Source organism: Aulonocara stuartgranti (genome assembly GCF_965226115.1).
Source record: "Aulonocara stuartgranti genome assembly, chromosome: 15".
NCBI classification, from domain to species: Eukaryota; Metazoa; Chordata; class Actinopteri; order Cichliformes; family Cichlidae; genus Aulonocara; species Aulonocara stuartgranti.
Window position 1 is genome coordinate 38,130,557 of NC_138951.1, and position 18,927 is coordinate 38,149,483.

The 18,927-nt window shown below is 43.6% G+C and overlaps 1 protein-coding gene across 4 annotated transcripts in view; it reads right to left on the reverse strand.

Moving 5' to 3' along the window:
* The window catches only part of ephb3b (eph receptor B3b), a 57,974-nt gene that overhangs the window by 14,548 nt on the left and 24,499 nt on the right, over positions 1-18,927 (reverse strand). For all 4 annotated transcript variants that reach the window (XM_082504684.1, XM_082504685.1, XM_082504683.1 and 1 more), the window contains exons 2-9: positions 15,561-15,625; positions 10,381-11,053; positions 7,039-7,194; positions 5,785-6,120; positions 2,834-2,958; positions 2,183-2,345; positions 1,704-1,812; positions 144-196 (exon numbers count right to left, since the gene is read on the reverse strand). In XM_082504684.1, the coding sequence (XP_082360810.1) occupies positions 144-196; positions 1,704-1,812; positions 2,183-2,345; positions 2,834-2,958; positions 5,785-6,120; positions 7,039-7,194; positions 10,381-11,053; positions 15,561-15,625 (1,680 nt within the window). The remainder of the gene's footprint in view (positions 1-143; positions 197-1,703; positions 1,813-2,182; positions 2,346-2,833; positions 2,959-5,784; positions 6,121-7,038; positions 7,195-10,380; positions 11,054-15,560; positions 15,626-18,927) is intronic.

The window sequence follows — 18,927 nt, forward strand, 5'->3', positions numbered from 1 at the left end:
CAGTGGCAAGAACAGGAAAGTGAATCTCCGTTGCCAAGCAATAAATATTCAATGTGATATCTGTCTGATCACTTCTGACGACAGCGAGAAGCACAGACATGCTGCCGTTGGAACAGGCAAGCGAGCTTAGCGGAGAGACTTACTGTACTGCTGCAGTTTCTCTGTGTACTCTGACTCTGAACCGTTTCTCTGCTTTCTGTTGAGAAAGATGAAAACACAAACTGAGTCACGTGGTCCCTGCACAGTGGGACACAAACACTGCTGAGGAACAAAGGCACGGGGAGAAAACAGATCCCTAATAACGCCTAGTTGTAGCGTGAGATGCAGTCGCACTGTGATGTGGCATGGTAAATATGTGTAGTCTTTTTGTGCGCTGGAAGCAAGGGATACGCTGATAAAGATTGTATCAATGCCTAGTGGTAAAAATGATTCATACTCGGGGACTGTAGCGCAAGTGTAAACAAAAGGATATCATACTATTGTCTGAAGCGGCAAGTGAAAGCCATTCACTCTCAGTACCCGCCCCCCCCCAAAAAAAAAATGAGCAGCCGTGACAAAAGCGGACTCAAACAGCAAGCTCAGCTGTCTCGCTTTCCTCGCCCCGCAGACATCACACTGCACATTTCAATTCAATCTTGCTCTCTGGTTGTCAGTCTCCCTTTTCTGTTTTTATGAACTTATTTACTCTTGTCCTCTTATAGCCACTCAGTTCCTCCAGCTTCACCTCCATGCATCTGTCCCTTTCGCACCCAGCGGGGATGGGGTGTAGGCTCGGATACGGAGCTGGGTTGTTGAAATCACATGTTAATGTGCTTCCTTTGTTGTCTAACCAGTAACCGGGGCAAAAAATACCCGATGGTAATTTGCATTTTATTTTAAATTCTAATTTTCTTCTGGTATATGCCGAAGCTGTGTATTTTGTATCATTTCTATTTTTCTCCCTTCTTCTGTAGCAGTCAGAGCAGTGGCTAAGCCAAGACCCTGAGAGAGAGAGAGACACAATGTAGCGGTGTGAAAATTAGGGAGAGCGAAGAGGCAGGAGGGAGAAAGAAAAGGAGGGGGATCCAGGGAGATTATTATTCAGTCTAGCATGACCGATGCCCACGCTTGTCAGCAGCTGCCTGAACTGGCTTGCAGAGAGAACCCAAGTGGGCACCAGTCAGCAGTGGGTGCCAGCCTCTCGCACATATAGACACCCTCGCACGGCATTTTCTGCTTGACAAATGAATGGTATAAAGGATAAATGAGTGCGGTTAGACCCAGCTGATGTAGTGTCAGACTTTCTGAAAGGTAAGGGCAGCCACTTGCAGCTTCCCAGTCAATTGGGCTCAGCAGACAGGGGCGCATCTGGGTTCTTTGTGGTCGGGCAAACGCACAGTTGATTCTGAGTGCTGGGCCGTGAGGGCAGGCCTATCAGGCCCAACAGCTGCTCCACCATGCTGTTTCCACTGAGCAAAGTAGCATTTTGGCCAAAGCTGTTTACTATTCACAGATTCAGAAGGCTAATCTGGCATTCAGTGGGCTCACAGGTGGCAAAGCAATCCGCTGAGACTGTTCCGGGGCAGTTTGGAGGACAAGCAAACAAAGCTGACATTTGAAGCTATCTCGGTGTTTTGTTTTGTTTTTTTCAAATTGACGGGAAAAACAACAGTTTGGCACCAATGCTTCTGTAAGCCTTGCTGTTTTAGTAGCGGGATTCTCACCTCAGGCAGACAATAGCGATGACCACAACTGCAATGATGAAGACTAAGGTGGCGGTGGCTGATCCAACGATGAGCGGCAGCTGTTCCTGCAGCGACTTTGGGGGGTCAGCTTTACAAGATTAAAGAGAGAAGGTGATCAGTTAGTTAGTCAGTTGCCGCAAGCATCGACCAAACTAGCTGCAATCCAGCTCAGTACAAAAGTACGAGGTTTATTAATCTGTATACAGAAGAATCTGCACATCCTTTATAAAGTAGAGGAAGGGTATGGCTGATACACAGACTGGCTGACCATAGGTACATTTTCATCAAATCATAAGTCCGTTACAAGAATTTCAGTTTTTTTCGTTTCTCGCATATTGGCTTCTTACACTATAAACGCTTGAAAAAATCCAACACATCTATAAGCTTTGCATTGCACTATTTGTACAGACATATCCCAGTATATCCCCGGGTAGTAACGCAGGCGGGGTGTAACGTACTTTGGAGGTTGGTGCTGAAGTCGGCTGGGCTGCTGTAGCGACCGTAACCAGCGACTGTTCGAGCGCGGACCTGCACCACGTAAGGCGTACCAGCCTTAAGACCTTCAATGCGGGCGTTGCTCCGTTGGGCAGTCATGGTATGGGCAATGGCCTCACCCTGATCCTGCACATACAAATACAGGGATTAAACAACGCACCCCTGCTCCTCATTGTTCCTTCTCTAAAAGTTTTGATGTAGGTTGACAAAAAATATATAAAAAAGACAAGACCAAGAGAGAGAGAGAGAGAAAAGGAGTGCCATATCATAGCTGGTATGTTAATCTGACAGCAGAAGACAGCATATAGTGAGGACTGTGCTCTTTCCCCAAGGAAAACTCTAAACTTTCTGGGGTTTTAGAAACTTTTTAAGGCATGGATTGACAGAGGATGGGAGGGAAAAGAAGAAAAGGGAAGAGTACAACAGGGAAGGGATTGGAAGGATAGAAAGAGATGGAAAGAGTGGAATAAGAAGAAAAGGAAGCCTCACGGCCAACATGTGTTTATCAGCAGAGCCATTGTTTTCCACATTTACAGAAACACAGATGATACAGAAACCATGCGAGTCACTGAAATTGGATTGAATTACAGGCGTTCTCTAACATCGGCGCTTACCTTCTCATGGTACTTAATCTCATAATCCAGAATGATTCCGTTGGGCTTCTCTGGAGGCAGCCAGGACAGGCTCATGGTGCTCGCTGTGGCCGCCATCAGGTGAACTGTGGGCACTGCAGAGGGAGCTTCACAGGGGGAAAATAAATAAAGGGAAATCCGCTTTATTTATTGTTTTTCGTGTTATGTCTTTTGAAGTTCTGTGCCCTTTGTCTGTCCACAGAAGCCCAAATACAAAGTCTTAGCTGTGAGCTTTGTGAAAAGCTTTGGCCACTAGTTAGTATGCAGAGCCATTCCCGACTAATGCTCAAATTCTCCCTCCCAGAGTCCTAGGGGAACGAGAGGTTATGTCTAATTCTCCTGTAGCAAGAGAATCAAACTTTAGAAACTGATGGATAAGGTCCATGCAGTTCCCTCTGTCATATATTAACGGCGGGCGAGCTAAGGAACAGCCGCACATACAGAGTTTTGCACGTATGTGTCTGTGCACTTGCTTCACTGCTGCTGAGCTGTTACTCCACAATCTCGTTGAAATGTTTGAGAGGAGCTGTGCTTTCCTTTTTTTTCTCGGCTGTAGAAAAAGATCTTGTTCTTTAAGTGCTGCGCATAAATATAATATACAAATACAAAAATGTGCACACACCATACAATCTAATTATTTTATGAAACATGTAATCACTGGAGTTTCCCATGCTTAGTTTACACGTGCCGCATTAACAGTAAGCCCATGCCGCTCTTTCCTTTACTCCCTCCTCCACTCGGTCTACCCTTTTAACTTTACTTCACACCTTCCACTGTCTATCTCCACTATTACCTTTACTTGAATATAAATAATACACTTCCTGCTTTTTCAGTGGACTTTTCAACTCTTTTGCTTATCTTTCACTGCTACGGCCCTCCATCCACCCCCCCTTCCTCCAGAGTTTTATGACTTCTTCACAAGATGTCCTGTCTAACCAAGACAGATGTGCTGATAATCACTTCTGGTCAATAAGGAAAGTGAAGTGAAGGAAGTCAAGTGTTGCACAATAATATTATTCGATACTGTACCGCACTCATTTTAGGAAAATCCCTGGATCAGTGTTTCTCATTCCCCCATACCACACACCAGTTTTCGCTGGCTTTGTTAAAAACTTTTACATCCCATTTTTACATTCTTTCATCGTCCCCATTCCATTTCCTTTCTAACCTCGCTGCTTGTCTTGGAGACCAGACAACCTTCTGTTGCTCTGTCTTTCTTTCTGGTGTCTGCACCTCCCCTTTCCTGAGTTTTCCCCTTCCTTGTAAGTCCCATCTATTCCATTTCTCCTTGTCTCTCTTATTCCCCCAGAAGACAATGCTTCCTAGGCAGATCCCCTGGTTACTCTAGCCAAGGGATTAGGGGCCCTCCTCCAGGAGGAGACGTTGGGAGTAACCATGGAGGTGGCCCCAGGGGCTTATCACCAACCCAGTATTTATTTTGATTCTTAAAAGGTGACTGCACATGCAGGGATGGTCTTGGGACTACACAAATGGATAATCTGATCACAGATGATGCACTCTTGCCCTGTTCTTTCTCTTCACTGCTCCCTCCGCACCCACCTGACCCCAAGCACCCAAGGGTGGACACTTGTCCCTGTCAGCCCAGCGCCAAACCTCCCCATGAAACAATGAGGCCCTCATGTGGGGCTGGTGGGGCCTTTGGGTTCCAGACTCACAAAAAGAAGGCATTCCTAAAGAATCTTTTAGGAGTAGGCACACAAGGTCAAAGGTGAGGAGGACAAGGCCATGGAGAGAAGGAAAAAGGGTGGGGGAGGAGGAGCCAAGGAATAATCCTTGGTGTTTACTAGGCTAGCCGAAAGAGCAAACTTAACACAGCAGCAAAGAGTTCAATTTACAAGTAAAAAGAAAAACTGGAGTGAGTAAAAGTACATCAGTGAGAATAGTGAGATTTCCTAGGTAACTGAAAAAATGATCATAATAGTCCCCCAGCTATAGTGTCAAACATAAGGCTCAGTGGCCAAAGACTCCAATCCAAGGAGGGCGTACATTCTGGACTTTAAATGTATTTGGAGTTTTTCCTTCTGATAAAGACCGTTCATATTGCACCAAAGTAGTTAAGTAATAAACAAACCATTTAAAAAAAGAAGAGTTCTTGTTTTTTACAGTATGTCCACAAAAAATGTGAATTAATGGAAACTTTCTAAACCTTTCGGATTTTTTTCTGTGATTTAAAACATTTATTCCTTATAATTTTAGCCCAAAGAATAATGCTGAAAGCTTTCTTTCATTTACTACAGCAGCTTTTCTTTATCATGTGGAAAAACTGAGACATACTGTTGAAACTGCACTTCTTTTTCTTATATTAAGGTATCTTAGGATACTTATCCTTTTTCACTGACAGGTGGAGTGTTACTGGTCCAATGCACGATATACAATTATTCTGACGTCCCTGGTCTACAGTCTCCCTCCATTTATTGATTTATTTTCATCACTTGGCTTATCAATAGCGGGTTCTATTACTCTGTATATCTATATATACCAGATGGGTTTAAAAAAAATCATCTCAGCTCTGATTGCTACATTGGCCTAGTTACTGTTTTTGCTGAGAGCTGAAGGATCGGTGGGTTGGAACCAGTGGGCAGCCAGAATACTAAAGGTTCCACACTTTGAATATACACTGCCTCGCTATTGCTATTTGCAGTGGTGTTAGCACAGAGCATGCTGTGGGCGTGTGAAAAAAAGGTCGCTTTCTAAGCTCATTCAGAAGAATGTCTTCCTTCTCAATCCCTGTTCAAAGGAAAAATATGTAGCACACTCCTACATACATACAAGAAATTGATCTCTGCTTTTTAGGCGCAGAGCGTATTCTCTGACATCCTTTTGTGTCTTTTCCCAGCCTTTGAAAGTTGGCATCGCCCGAAACATCAATGCTGATCTTTGCCAGGTAGCCACAGTGCTGAAGCTGCACCTACCGGCCTGATTTGTGGTGATGTTCACGGCGGAGAACTGGGGCGTATAGGGGCTCTTGTTGGAAACGCCGTTGACCGCCTGGATCTCGAAGCTGTACTGTGTGTGGGCTTGCAGGTTCCGGACCGCCACACGCCGCTGGGTCAATCCCAGGTGGCGCGGTGAGATGTCCACGTTGTCGTCGCAGCGCGAACACATTCCCCGGTCGGGGAGGCACTTCTTACAGATGACGTTGTAGAGGACATCATCGCGGCCGCCCAGGTCACGAGGCTCGCTCCACTCCAGCACGAGCGAGGTTTCGTTGACGCTGGAGATGACGCTGCGTGGGGCAGACGGAACGGCTGCAAAAGGAAGGATGGGATGAAGAAAATAGGTCGCAATGAGAATGCATTCAATCTCCGTGCACAATGGGTGTAAAGAAATTTGTCCTGGTGACAGCACAGAGACATCAGGACAATAGACAAAAGATTCATACTGGAAAGCACAGTTTATATATCATTACACACACATGCATTCATTATTCCATAACTGCGCTGCGGTATTAGTACATTTCTTATGCATTAACTAGACCATTTTCTTTTCTTTCACTGTAACAAGAGACTGTTCCAGCAGTTCTTCATTAAAAAAAAGAAAAAAAGAGGACAGGAGTTCAAATTTGAATTGCATGCTTATTTCCACTGTGTGTCTGTGTGTACAGAGTGCTTGGGGGCAACGAGCAAGACAAACTATTGGCAGAGTCTTGGCAATTCTTATCCAATTACCGGAGCCTTATCTCTCACTGCACTGTGGGAGAATCAGCCCCACACCCCAGCAACAGAAAAAAGGATCTTCTTTCTTCACTTCTGAATAAATTCACCCCTCAGTGTCTGTTTGCTTTTAATAGAGCCAACAGTAAAAAAAAAAAAAAAAAGATAAAGCTCACAAAAAAACAAGTGGGTTTCACTTTCCGGCCGTAGTGGGGCAGAGACGTTGTGAGTGCAGGTTGGTGGGAAGGGGAGGGGTTGGATGATAAAGTTGTGGATAACGCTGGGAAAGCAAGCAGACTTGTTTGCTGTCTGTGTGGCGTGGCAGGAGCATTGTGCTAGGAGCTTTTATCAGCAGTTGATGGAAATATCCAAAGACGTTTAATACACAATAACTTTAACTTTATGATTACAACACATTTGGCCCAGTTCTGATGGGAAAAATAGACTAGATGTAAGGTTGTCAGCATTAAAACGTACTGAGTTATACAGATGGCTGAAGGAAGCATTACTTACTAGTGCAGGGGGAGTCGGGAGAATCTGTGTCTGCGCGGTAATAACCGTTTCGACAGGAGCAAACACTGGCTGCTCCCGAGCTGGCACGGCTGTTGGCTGGGCAGGGCAAGCACAAACTGTCCCCCTGTTTGGACTTGAAGGTGCCAGGGCTGCAAGCTGATGGCAAAAGAGGGAATGATGAAGAAAGCATGACCAACAGCTTAAAAAAAACACAAACAAACTGATTTTACCACTATCATTTTAGAAAGTGTCTTACTCTGGAATGAAAAGACAAATTTTACTTTTGCCAATCCATGCCAATAGCCTGTAATTCTACTCATTTTTAGTGGAAAAAGTACTATAGTATTTGTAGTAGTCTCGGATCAATACTAGCACAATAGGATTGATACTTTGTTTCTAATTTCAGTATGTAGCCCACTGAATTGTGTTACATAAATTATGTTTTTGGAAGTGAAGAAAAAACTATACATCAAACTTGTCGGTTTGTGTTGACTGCCATGTTCATTTTATTTATAGCCTACAGCACACTTAAACAACAGAAGCAACAGAAGTGCTTTAGAGGTAACATTGGCATCCCAGGTCTCCTAAAAACGCAGTGTCAAAAACATGAAAATCTGACTGGTGTGCTTATGTTATATTGATTAATTATTTTTGAATGTACAAATAACATTTACTTAGTGGACGATGTATTCAGAATTTGCAAAGTGAGGAAATCAGGAAATGCAAACGTGCAAACATAAATCTTTGTATACAGACAGAGACCATGTCAAAGTTTCTTTTTTTTTTAAATTGTTTTTTCTCTGTATTTCTACTGAGACTACTTCTATACAGGAAACTACTTACAGCATAACTTTACCTAAACTGGTTCTTGAAGGCAAGTCAGTAACATGAAAACACTGCTAGGATTTGAAAATGCCATATCTCCATTTATAGCTGCTGTTTGGACGTTTATAACTCGTGTGATAAGTTACAGACGTGCAGGGAAACTGTAACGGCAACATTGTGATTCAGGACGCTTGGGTAGGCTCCATATCTTTCATAAACTGTCTTGTTAAAAGATGAATGAGTTTGCCGCCATGCCTAATAAAAAAAGAGAGGCAGGAGCAGGTAAGAGAGGCAAAGTTTACAAGGGCCAGTTGATTAGCTGACCCACTAGCGCATTAGCTCATCAACGTCAAGGACAAACTGCAATGTTTGTCCTCCCCCCCGAATGATAATTATCGTCACAGATTCCATGTTGGATTTATGCTCCCCTTTGAAAACGACTGAGGTCAGAGGTCAAATTTACAGCAGACCACTTACTGCTCCTGCTGTTTTCCTGCTTCTGAAAGTTCAATATTAGCTCAAAACCACCAGCTGGCTGCACCGTGTACATTAGCACTGAGTATATTTGTTCTCCCACCAATTTGTCAGAGTTATCCACACTGCTGGCTAACAGGAAGTTTGGTTTGATAAACAGATAAAGAACTGACCTTGAATTTAGGTGTCAGAACAGTTTCTTTAAACAAATTTGTTCATATTTTTTCACCTAACACAGAACAAATTGCAAGCTAATTCTGAGCTCACAGGGCAAGAAAAAAAATATTTTTAACTGTTAGCAAAGATGTTGAAGAAGCATTCCCGTTAAAGGAAGCCTCTTTTTTTACACCAAAAGGTTGAAAGCGCTGATCAATCACTTCCAGCGAGTAAAGGGGTCATCCTGTTCCTTTTATCTATTTTCCCTTAGAGGAACCATTAAAGAATGAGGAAGAAAGACAGACAAGGGGGTAGAGCGAAAAGGGAGGGAGAGGTGGAAGAGGTGGAGGCATAGAAAATGCTAATCCTGTAGGACCCCCACCTCCCCTCTTCCTCGCTCCCCTGTGTCTTATCCTCTCATGCAGAACATAGAGCTTAAGGAACTGATTAAAATGTATGCTGAAATTGGAAAGTCTGAGGCATGAAAAAGTAAAGAATATTGGGGGTAAAAAATGTGCAGCTAATGAGTGGGAAGGCAAAAAAGGCTCATCGATTAATATTAATACTGACATCCCTACTGTAACTCTAGTGGCTTATTAATGAGCACAACGGCCTTCAGATTAGGAAGGAATTGGAGAAGTAAAGACTGGCGCAGAGAGAAATGAAGAGCTGCAAGAGATACTGTATGCTAGGAGGACAGAAAAAGCACGGAAAAAGGGTGATGAGAAATGAGCATGGAATAATATAGAAGGAGAGGAAGGAAAAGGAGAGAGGACCTAACGAGAACAAGAAAGCGAGATTTATCCCTTGTGGTTTCTAGTGATTAGAGAGCATTTTATCAGCGGCCAGTCACCAGAGCTTCAACCTTGAGGTGCCAGAAACAAACAAATGAGTTTTTAACCACGTTCACTTTATATATACTACACTCTCCCCTTTGTCTCGTGCAAACACTCTCCTTCTAAAGGTGAGCGCATATTCAGTATCCACCCACTCCTGGAGTGGAGTGGATACAAAATATAAGGCCTGTGCAGCGTCATCGCTTTCTTCTATTATAGGAAGAAGGACCCAGACAGGCAGGGATCACCGCCGAAGTCGAAGCCCAGCGAACACGCACGGGGCACCTTGCATTCACGTGATCAATAACCTCACCAGATCGCTCTTTCACTCTTCACACACTTTCTGCACGCCCAGGCCTAATTTTACACCCACGTACACACAAGCACAAGTTTTTCCATTTATCCTTCATTATTCTCATGCTGTCACCTGCACTCCATTTCAGTCGGGACCTTGCTGTTTAAATTTACCTTTCTCTTTCACCTCTGTGAACCTGTCATGTTTTCCATCAGACCTGAAGCCATTAGCCACTCGCTTTCATAAAGAGACAACACACTGCGCATTCATTTTGCAACCAACCTCAAGGCAAAACTGAGGTCACGGGAGTGCGTAGCCCTGCTAGTCTGTATTATTATAGCTTGTAATCACTGGATTAACATGTCAAAAGAAAACAAGATAAAATAAATTATTCATTACGATGTGTTGAGTGAACAATCCAGCATAAAACAGTGTATCCTGTAGCCAAAATAATGTCCAATTAATCTCTCAGGCAATCAGTGTGTTTTTTTCCACAGCAGTTAAGTCTTTGTGAAGACTAGGACCACTAGTCTAATACCATTCCATGTTCCCAAAATGTAAACGTAAATGTCTTCTCATATGATCTTCGTAAGAAGGCTCCATCCTGAAATCTGAGGACTGTAACATAAGATGAAGTAGCACACTATTCTGTTGTGGGTTTGAACCTTGAGCAACCTGTTGAAGAATGTCTAATCCACTTAATCCGCCACAACACGTCATAAACTGACCTAAATTATATATTGTGAAAACACTCACCTTGACACTGGGTGTCCTTCATGGCCGGTTCAAAACCAGCCATGCAGGTACAGGCTCCTACAGGAACCATCCACTCCCCATCTCCGTTGCAATAAAGCTTCAGCGGCACAGACACCTCCAAGGCATTGGGGACACAAGTTCCTGGGGCTATCACCAGCGATGTCGCTTCAGCCCCCGTTGCCGTTTCGGGAAATACGGCGAAGTTGGCGATTGTGGTGGAGCACTTCTTATAAAACACTCTGACTGAGATGAGCGACATGCAAGCACCGAGATCCTGGAAGGCCAAGTAGAAGCCAGCTTTGGACAGCGGGCCAAAACTTCTGACTTTCGTGTTTACCCGTCCAGACTCGAGCATGGAAAAACTCTCATCTGGGGCGATGGTGTCAACCTTCGCATAAGGGTTCTCCATCCAGAAAGGGCTGGTAGCCGTAGCTGAATCCGAGTCAGACTCATAGTAGAAGAGGTTAAATGTTTCTTTGCAGGAACCAGGGATGTTGGGAATGCTGTTGCAGTCACGCACTGTGAATTTCATCTCCACATATACGCGCAGTACATCTTTTCGCGGGATGAAGTCGCTACGTAGCCAGTTATTTTGGTTGAGCTCACGTACATTGCAGACTTGATACGTCCGGATGGGGTTCATGGCATCGTCGTAGCCACTGACCTCTTCCCACTGAAAAGAAATCAGATGAAGAACATGAAAAATTAGCAGCTGTAAATGTCTGATAGATATTGAGTTGCTGCGGGGCATCTTCCATCGAACCTAGATGAGCTACATTAAATCAAGTGGCATAAAAAGCAAGTGATTAAAGTACCAGGACACAAGTCATGAGGGAGCGAGAATTGGACTTTTTCAGTTTAGCTGTATTTCTTTTACTTCCATTCCCTTGCTTTTGCCATGATGCACCTTTCATTCCTGATTAGTGTGGCGAAAAGCCAGGCACAAGGACTGCAAATTCATCACAATTACAGGAACCTGTCACCTCCTCGCCACAGAGCCACCAAAGCATGTTTACCTCATATCTGTTTGGAAGAACCAGCCACACTGCTTCACAACCAATTACGCTTCAATTACCGAGCAATGACTGCAACGTCCTCTAATAAAAGCGGGGAAAAGGCGGCAGTTAACCTTCATGCTTTTCTGTTTTTACACTCTACATCTTTCAATGCTACTACAGTACCCAGGGGGTGAATTACTCGGGATAAAATGGGATTAAAATTTCTAAACTTTGATTACCAGCTTCATTAAATGAGTGCAAGCAAACCAGACTGTAAAAGCTTTGCTGTGAGACGCGTTAATGTTATGTCTTTTTTTCTTCTTCTTCTTTTTTTCAATCTCGAATGAGGACACCGCGATTAAATCATTTCACTTCAAACAGCAATTCCTGTGTGTATAATATATCTAAGTGTGTGGGTGTGTGTTTGCGTGCGTGTGTGCGCACGCTGAGGGATCTGCTCCCCTTTCTTTTATCAGACAAACATTTGAGTCAAAGTATTTTTAGACACGTTTAAATACAACAGTAGTTAACAGTGCTATGCAAAAGACGTGCCAGTGCTTTAGAGCATTAAATGTAGAGGGAACAGGGGAGGAAAATAATACTAGAGAAGGGAATAATGGGTGGCTGTAGCTTATGAGGTAGAGCGGGTCACCTACTAATCAGAAGGTTGGTGGTTTGATTGCCAGCTGCACCAGTCTGCATACCAAAGTATCCTTGGGCAAGATCCTGAATCCTAAGTTGCTCTGATGCATTCACTGGAGTGTGAATGTGTGAGAATGTGAGACATTGAAAAAAGTGATGTATGGATGGGGCAAGTTCTATAAAGTGCTTTGAGTGACTATATATAAACCATTTACCAATAAGTCACAGGGCAGTCAAAAGCTAACACACCACTTTGCATTTAGGTATTGATCATTATTAATCTCTGCTTCTACCAGACGTTTTTTCCTGCCAAAAGCTAGTTTTTCCTTCCTACTGTTGCCAAGTGCTTGCTCAGAATTTGTTTGATTTTGGGGGTTTTCTCTGTATTACTGTAGGGTCGTTACCTTGCAATATCCTCAAGCGCCTTGAGATGACTGCTAAAACTATACACCAAATGCATAGTGCATATTTAGCGTAACTGGTGGTGAACTCGCTACCTGAACCTGAGACATTGCTATATGAGATATCTATAGTAAAATTAAATCTCTACAGTTATGTTCTTGGGGCTGGATTGTACCTCAAAGCATTTGCCTTCCTCAACACTCGGGTAAATAGATACCGCTTTTCCTCTTCAGAGCCAGTCGTTTCCTTCTGAGCTTGAAGCATCTTAATTAAGGCTGTGATATGGATGTGGTGGAGACAAGGCTATTCATCCAAGACCGTGGAGGCCATAAGGGACACAGGGGGAAGAATGGGTGTAGTTTGGCTGTGGCATTAAAATGATGGCCTCACAAGAGCGGGAGAGAAGGAGGAAGCGACCAGAGGGAATCGATAATCACCAGCCAGGTCAATGGAATGGCTAAAAGCATGAAGTGTCAATGGGTATTTAGTTTAGTGTAATAAATCACCCTGCGCAAAAGAGCAATGCGGCCAAGTGTTTTGTGGCTGTGCGTTTGTATAAATTTGCTCATGCGAGCTTGTCTGGCCAAGTTTGTGCTCACTCTGTGTGTTTGTTTGAGAGTATATATATATGTATAGGTGTGGGTCTGTTTGTGTATGCGTGCAGTTAGAAAGGGGTCAACCAACCCCCCGTCAGACATGCACCAGTGGGCAAACAATCTGAGAGCCTGATTACCAAGCCTGAATGAATTAAGCATGTTGTGCAAAAAAGGGTCAAGTTTCTTGGCGTCGATTTTCAACAAGATGAATTGTTATGCAAGATTGGCGAGCCTCTCTGTTTTCTCTTTGTCCTTTCCAATCAAAGCTTTAACTTTCACCTCCAGACGGCAACGCACGGGCCTTACACATTGCACATTTTGGTGCAACAATAATTCTCAAAATCATCATTTAAAGCTGTTTTTTTTGCCAGTTTTATCATGTTTTTTCATCCTTCGACCTTGGATGAATTAAAAGAGAACATTTACTCTAAGAAACCTTCATGGCAGCATGGATAAACTATTATTATTAGCTTTAGGCATTGCCTGAAATGCTGAAAGTTCCAACAAGCTCAATGCAACCAATTAGTGTGTTTTTATTTTGTTGTTTGTTTAGCCGGTTCAATAATCCCACTAAGGCTAATTTAATACTGTTCCAGCTTGTTTATGACACGTTTTGTGCAGGGAAGGTGGTCTTGTGAAGGAGACAGTCATATACCGACAATACTTATTATCTCTGTAGGCTCGCTAACTTCATATATTGTTGTCAACGTATGCTTAGGGAAAGCCCTGTGGGTATCATTCCGGGTCTGAGGAGAGCTACTCAGCGGAATTCCCCCTTCTTCGCCCATCTGGTTTGGAACATAAACGGCATGATTTATAGACAAATATTCACACGTCACACATGGAGGCATAATGAATGCTGGAAATCCAAACGCATCAACCAAACTGGTGCTGAGCTGCATGCATCCATGCCTCATACAGAGATGCTACAGTCTATAAAGACAGATGCAGACAGACTGAGAAATGCACATACCATAGCAAACAGAGACGTGAAAGAATATACTAAAAGAATGTGTGTAAAACACAACAACCTAGTGTTGGAGCATGTAAAGACACTTCCTTACGATTATCAGCGCTTACAAACACAGCTTCTGTGTAGCTTTATGTTTGTAGCTTCATTTGCATGTGTTTTGCAATGTTATTTAAAAAGATGGAGACGATATGATTCGTGTTTGGCATGAATGAGAGAATGTGTAGTGTTAGATTTGCTTTTTGAGGAACTGATTTTCTTGTCTCATACACTCTTTCCTTCTTGACGCACGGACATTGCTCTGGATTTTCCTGAAACCCTGTCTCTCTCTCTCTCTCTCTCTCTTTCTCTCTCGTCCCTTTCCCCGCAGGCTGCTTTGTTTGTCCTCTTATCCACGGCATCGGTTTCTCTTAAACACTCGTCACACACAACAAAAACAGGTTGGGTCGTTCCCACCGCAAGACTGCGAGAGCAAACAAACACGTATACAATAAAAGTCTGCGTGAAGAAAGGAACAAGGCAACACGGACGATTGATTTTGCGAGAGCGAGGGACTGAGAGTGAAAGTGAGGGAGGGAGGGAAAAAATAAAAGGAGGGAAAACGCGCACACAAACACACAAAGGGTGGAAAAATAACTCAGGGACAACAAATGCTGTCTGTGGCACATTCTGCTGCAAACACACACCCACCCAAAAAAAAAAGGGCCAAGGGGACAAATTCATCTCCACCCTTTTGGCAGGTAATGTGGGAAATCTGGATTGCAAAAGGGCAGCTACTGTATGTACATCTACTGAGAAGGAGCATCTGTTGTAGGATTGTTGGAACAGAAACAGAGAGGCATGTTTTTTAGGTTCCTAAACCATGTCTGCCTGGACCTCGTGGGAGCATCACCGCTGCATTGTAGTGTAACAGGATGAAGAGGTGTGTGTGTGTTTGGAGGGAAGGGGGAACAGAAATGGGACATGCCAGGCTGTGAGAGGGTTTGTCCTCCTGATTGTTTACAGCTGAGGTGGCTAGTGTGTGTCTGGCACAGTGAATGTTTAATGGCTAGGCGAAAAGGAGCATAAGGAGGGTGGGTGACTTTGAACAGCTGGGGAAGAATCCTCTGACAAGTGTGTTGTGGTAAGAGCAAAAATATACTAAAAAAAAGGGGGCCCATCGTTCAAAACACAAGGGCCAAGTCAGAGGACCACACAAAGGCAAGGGAGGAGTGCTGGCAGTCTTTGAAGTAAATCCGAGGAGGGGTCGAGGCTCTTTTTGCCTCATTGTGGAGACCACATGGGAAAGCCATGTGAGGCTGTCATGGACACTTTGTGTAAGGTAGATTTGGGTGCTGAGACATTTATCAGCGTTTAAAAGGGAACTTCATGACAACACCAATGCTTTTTTTTTTTTGCATTTTTCAAGAGGAGGCAAGAGGGAGTCAATCAGGTCAGTCAGGTGAATTAGATGTCAGTGCATCATTTGTTTTGCTGCCTAAAATATTTTAATTGCATCAAATGGTAAAACATAGCCTGGAGTATTGCTCATTATTAACACAACACAATGCACACTATGCCCAGTAAACTCACCCCAGTCTCAGGATGTGCAGTCCAAGCCAGTTCTGTCGTGGCCCACTTTGTGTCCATCAACGTCTCTGAAAAATGGAAGCAGAAAGAAAACAACACAATCAAACAAGGAAGAAAAAAAGAGATCAGTAGAACTTTCAGTTGTTTTACAACAATCTCATAAAACTTGCAAAATGATCCAAGGAACAGATACGAGGCTCTGACCAAAGCTGCTTTCAGAAAACTGTGTGAATAAAGGACACACAAGCTCACAACTAACTGAATTGATTTAGACAAAGGAGTACTTTATGTGCAAGTGAGTATGTGTGGGTGTGTGTGAGTGAATGTATTATAGATGAAACACGAGACAGACAAAGGTCCCGATAGGTGATCAGTGAGGTATTGTGTGATAGTTTACTGTTGCTCCTCATTAAGCTAATTAGTCCCAATTAGGTGTTTCCCTTAAACAAAGCTCTCACTGCGAAACAGTTCCGCTTCCCACAGAACACGTGACACATAGACACACACTTGATAAGATATAGACACAGTTGTAAAACTCAAGATATACAACCCAACAGAATACTTGAATGGAGAGCAGGGGCAATAAATTTCGGTGTCACAAAAGAGGAGCTCTCGAGTGGAACAGAGGTCGGTAAACTTCAATAGGATTCGTTTTGCGTCAATACTTGAAGGCACTTCAGTTTAGAACATTCTTACACGTATCTATATGCCACACACGGGGGATTTCACACACAAAAACATCAACAAATGGCTCGCGCAAGTTGAAGTGGACAGAGATCTCCCCTGCAAAACCGTTTTTGCTCTCCACTTTCCACTTTCTTGTTTCTACTGGCAGAGATGGGAGCTTTGCGAGAGCGGGGAAGGAAGACTATAAATGTTGAGTCTTTTACTACCTGGCGCTCAAGGCATGATGTGCAGCCACCGTTATTATCTCAACCGCTGTGCTGTTCTACAAGATAGTGAAAGATGATGAAACGGTGCAGCCAGTGAGTGCTTGGTCATCAAATGAAGTTTGAGATTTTCCAAGTCTTTGCAGACTTCTTTTTTTTGGCTTGCTAACTAATTGTAAATAGGTCCTAGGTATAAGTACAATACTATAACTCAAGGATTTTTACCACACATCAAGCAACTGCTACATTCAGGCAAACAAAAAGAACTTCAAGCCCCTTGTGAATTATATCTAACTTTGTCCAAGTGTTATGCTCTTACAACGGGGAAGTCCCACTCATTTTCACCCCTGCAGACTTTGACTGAAAAAGGTCTAAAACTGTCACCATGAGCCAAATCAAAGCCTTTATCATAAGTGATTCCTTTTGCTTAGCGGGTTTGCAATATTCTCAATGTGTTTCCAGTGTTAAAGCAGGGAACTCATGAACGTGGTGTTTGCTAAGAGCTCCCTTTGTAACCAGATGTAGCCACATGTGAGCAACTGAGGGCCTGCTTGTGTTTTCTCAGAGAATGGGCCAGCACTCACTAGCTGCAGGACTTCCTGTGACTCATACTGTGACAGTGTGTGATTTGGGACCTGTTACTGACAGCCGTGCAGGTAGGTAAGCCGGTGAGGTGAAAATTATATATGTTTGCTGCCTGGTACTTATTATTACAAGTCGGCCTTGTGTTTGATGCGCTCGCTTGTCATTAGAGCTGGCCTCGCTGAAAATGACAGCACGGCAAAACGCAAAGATGAACGGGGAGGGAAGGAATGGGATGCGGGGATGAAGCAGAAGGGACGTGACGTGAAAGAGAGATAGATATGCAAAGTGCAAACAGACACACCTGTCCAGCCTGACTCAGTGGTTGGGACAGCAGATGATTCGAGACCGCACACTCATCGCTGAAACCCTCCTTTCTCGCTGCATCTGCATTGTTTGATCTGGCCGGGGTTGTGTTTTGTGTGCGTGCATAACTGTGTGCTTGCAAGTCTGTGTCAGAGGACAATTGTATGTGTGTGTATTTGGTGCAAAGTCCTGCATTGTGCCCAAAGTGGAGCACCAATCCTGAGTCAATGGGCCAGAGCAAAAGTGGTGAATGACCCTGACCTAACCCGGCCGCTCCCTCTCTGTCAGTGTATGTGTGTCAGGATGTGTGTGTGTGTGTGTGTGTGTGTGTATGGGTGCCTGCCATGCTCTGTCCACTATATTGCTGTGATTTTAAATAACACACCTGGCATTACAAGCACATTGTAAGAATAAAGCCTGGACTGAAAGTCCAAGCATCTTAAAATTATCTAATACACGGACAAAAAAAATCTAATAAAGTGTGCAAAGCAGACTCGTACAGATAATAAAGGACAAGAAGGAGGCAGAAGGAACTAGATTATAGAGCGAAAGGTATTCTGTAAAGGAAACAAGCCCTGAAAGCTTAGAAGACTATAATGGCAGCACGACTTAAGGGCCCGAGTGAGACAAAAGAAAAATAAATGGAAAGAAAACCAGAAGGACAAGTCGGTTAAGAAAAAAAACAAATCTCAATTAGACTCTGAGATGATTTCTAAACACACTGAGTGCACTGGTTTGCCTTCTATGCATTTCATTTTACTCTTTCAAATCTTGTAAATTGAGATAGGGGAAAATTGAAGGGAGCAAACAAAGGAAATCAGGCAAACGAACATGCAAATTGGCTGCTGTAAATCACACACATGGTGAGAGGGAGGCATCGATGGGTCACAAACAGAGAGGCACAAGGCTTCACTTTTCTCACACTTTCTCCTTTTTTCAATCTCTTTCTCAACCAACTCTCCCAGTTTGTTATGTTTCTTCTACTTGTCCCACTTTTCTCTCCTACTTCAACTAAAAAAAATTGTTTTTTTAAAATCTCCTTCTCTTTTCTCTGCCTTCGACGCCAATATCTGCAGCCGTGCTCCTGTGTTCTTGCTGCACAGTGATGTGACATGCGCTGTTCAGGGGGGTGTTTTTCAACCCCCTGTTGCTCACAAAGACTTTTCAATTAGCGAGTCACTGTTTGAGTAACCTAAGGATTGCTTTAGTAAAGTGTTATTTATGGTAGAGGTCAAATGCACCGGGGATTATCATAAAAACCATGGGGGGAAAAAAACGGCTGTGACATTTGTTTTCTCTGTGTCCTCTGACTGTGTGAGAAAAATTGTAGGAATACAAACAGGCTTGGAGAGATCGCACTCTGGCAAATAAATGCACACACACACACACACACACACACACACACACACACACACACAAACACACACACACACGCACACACACATGCATACAGACACGCATGCAAAGCCAAACCCCTACACTCTAATCCTGTAATGACAGGGCAGGCCTAATAACAGGGGAGGGCACTGAAGCGTTCGTCCTTATGGCCGCATCCAACGTACGAGCACGCACACGCGCACACGCATACACAG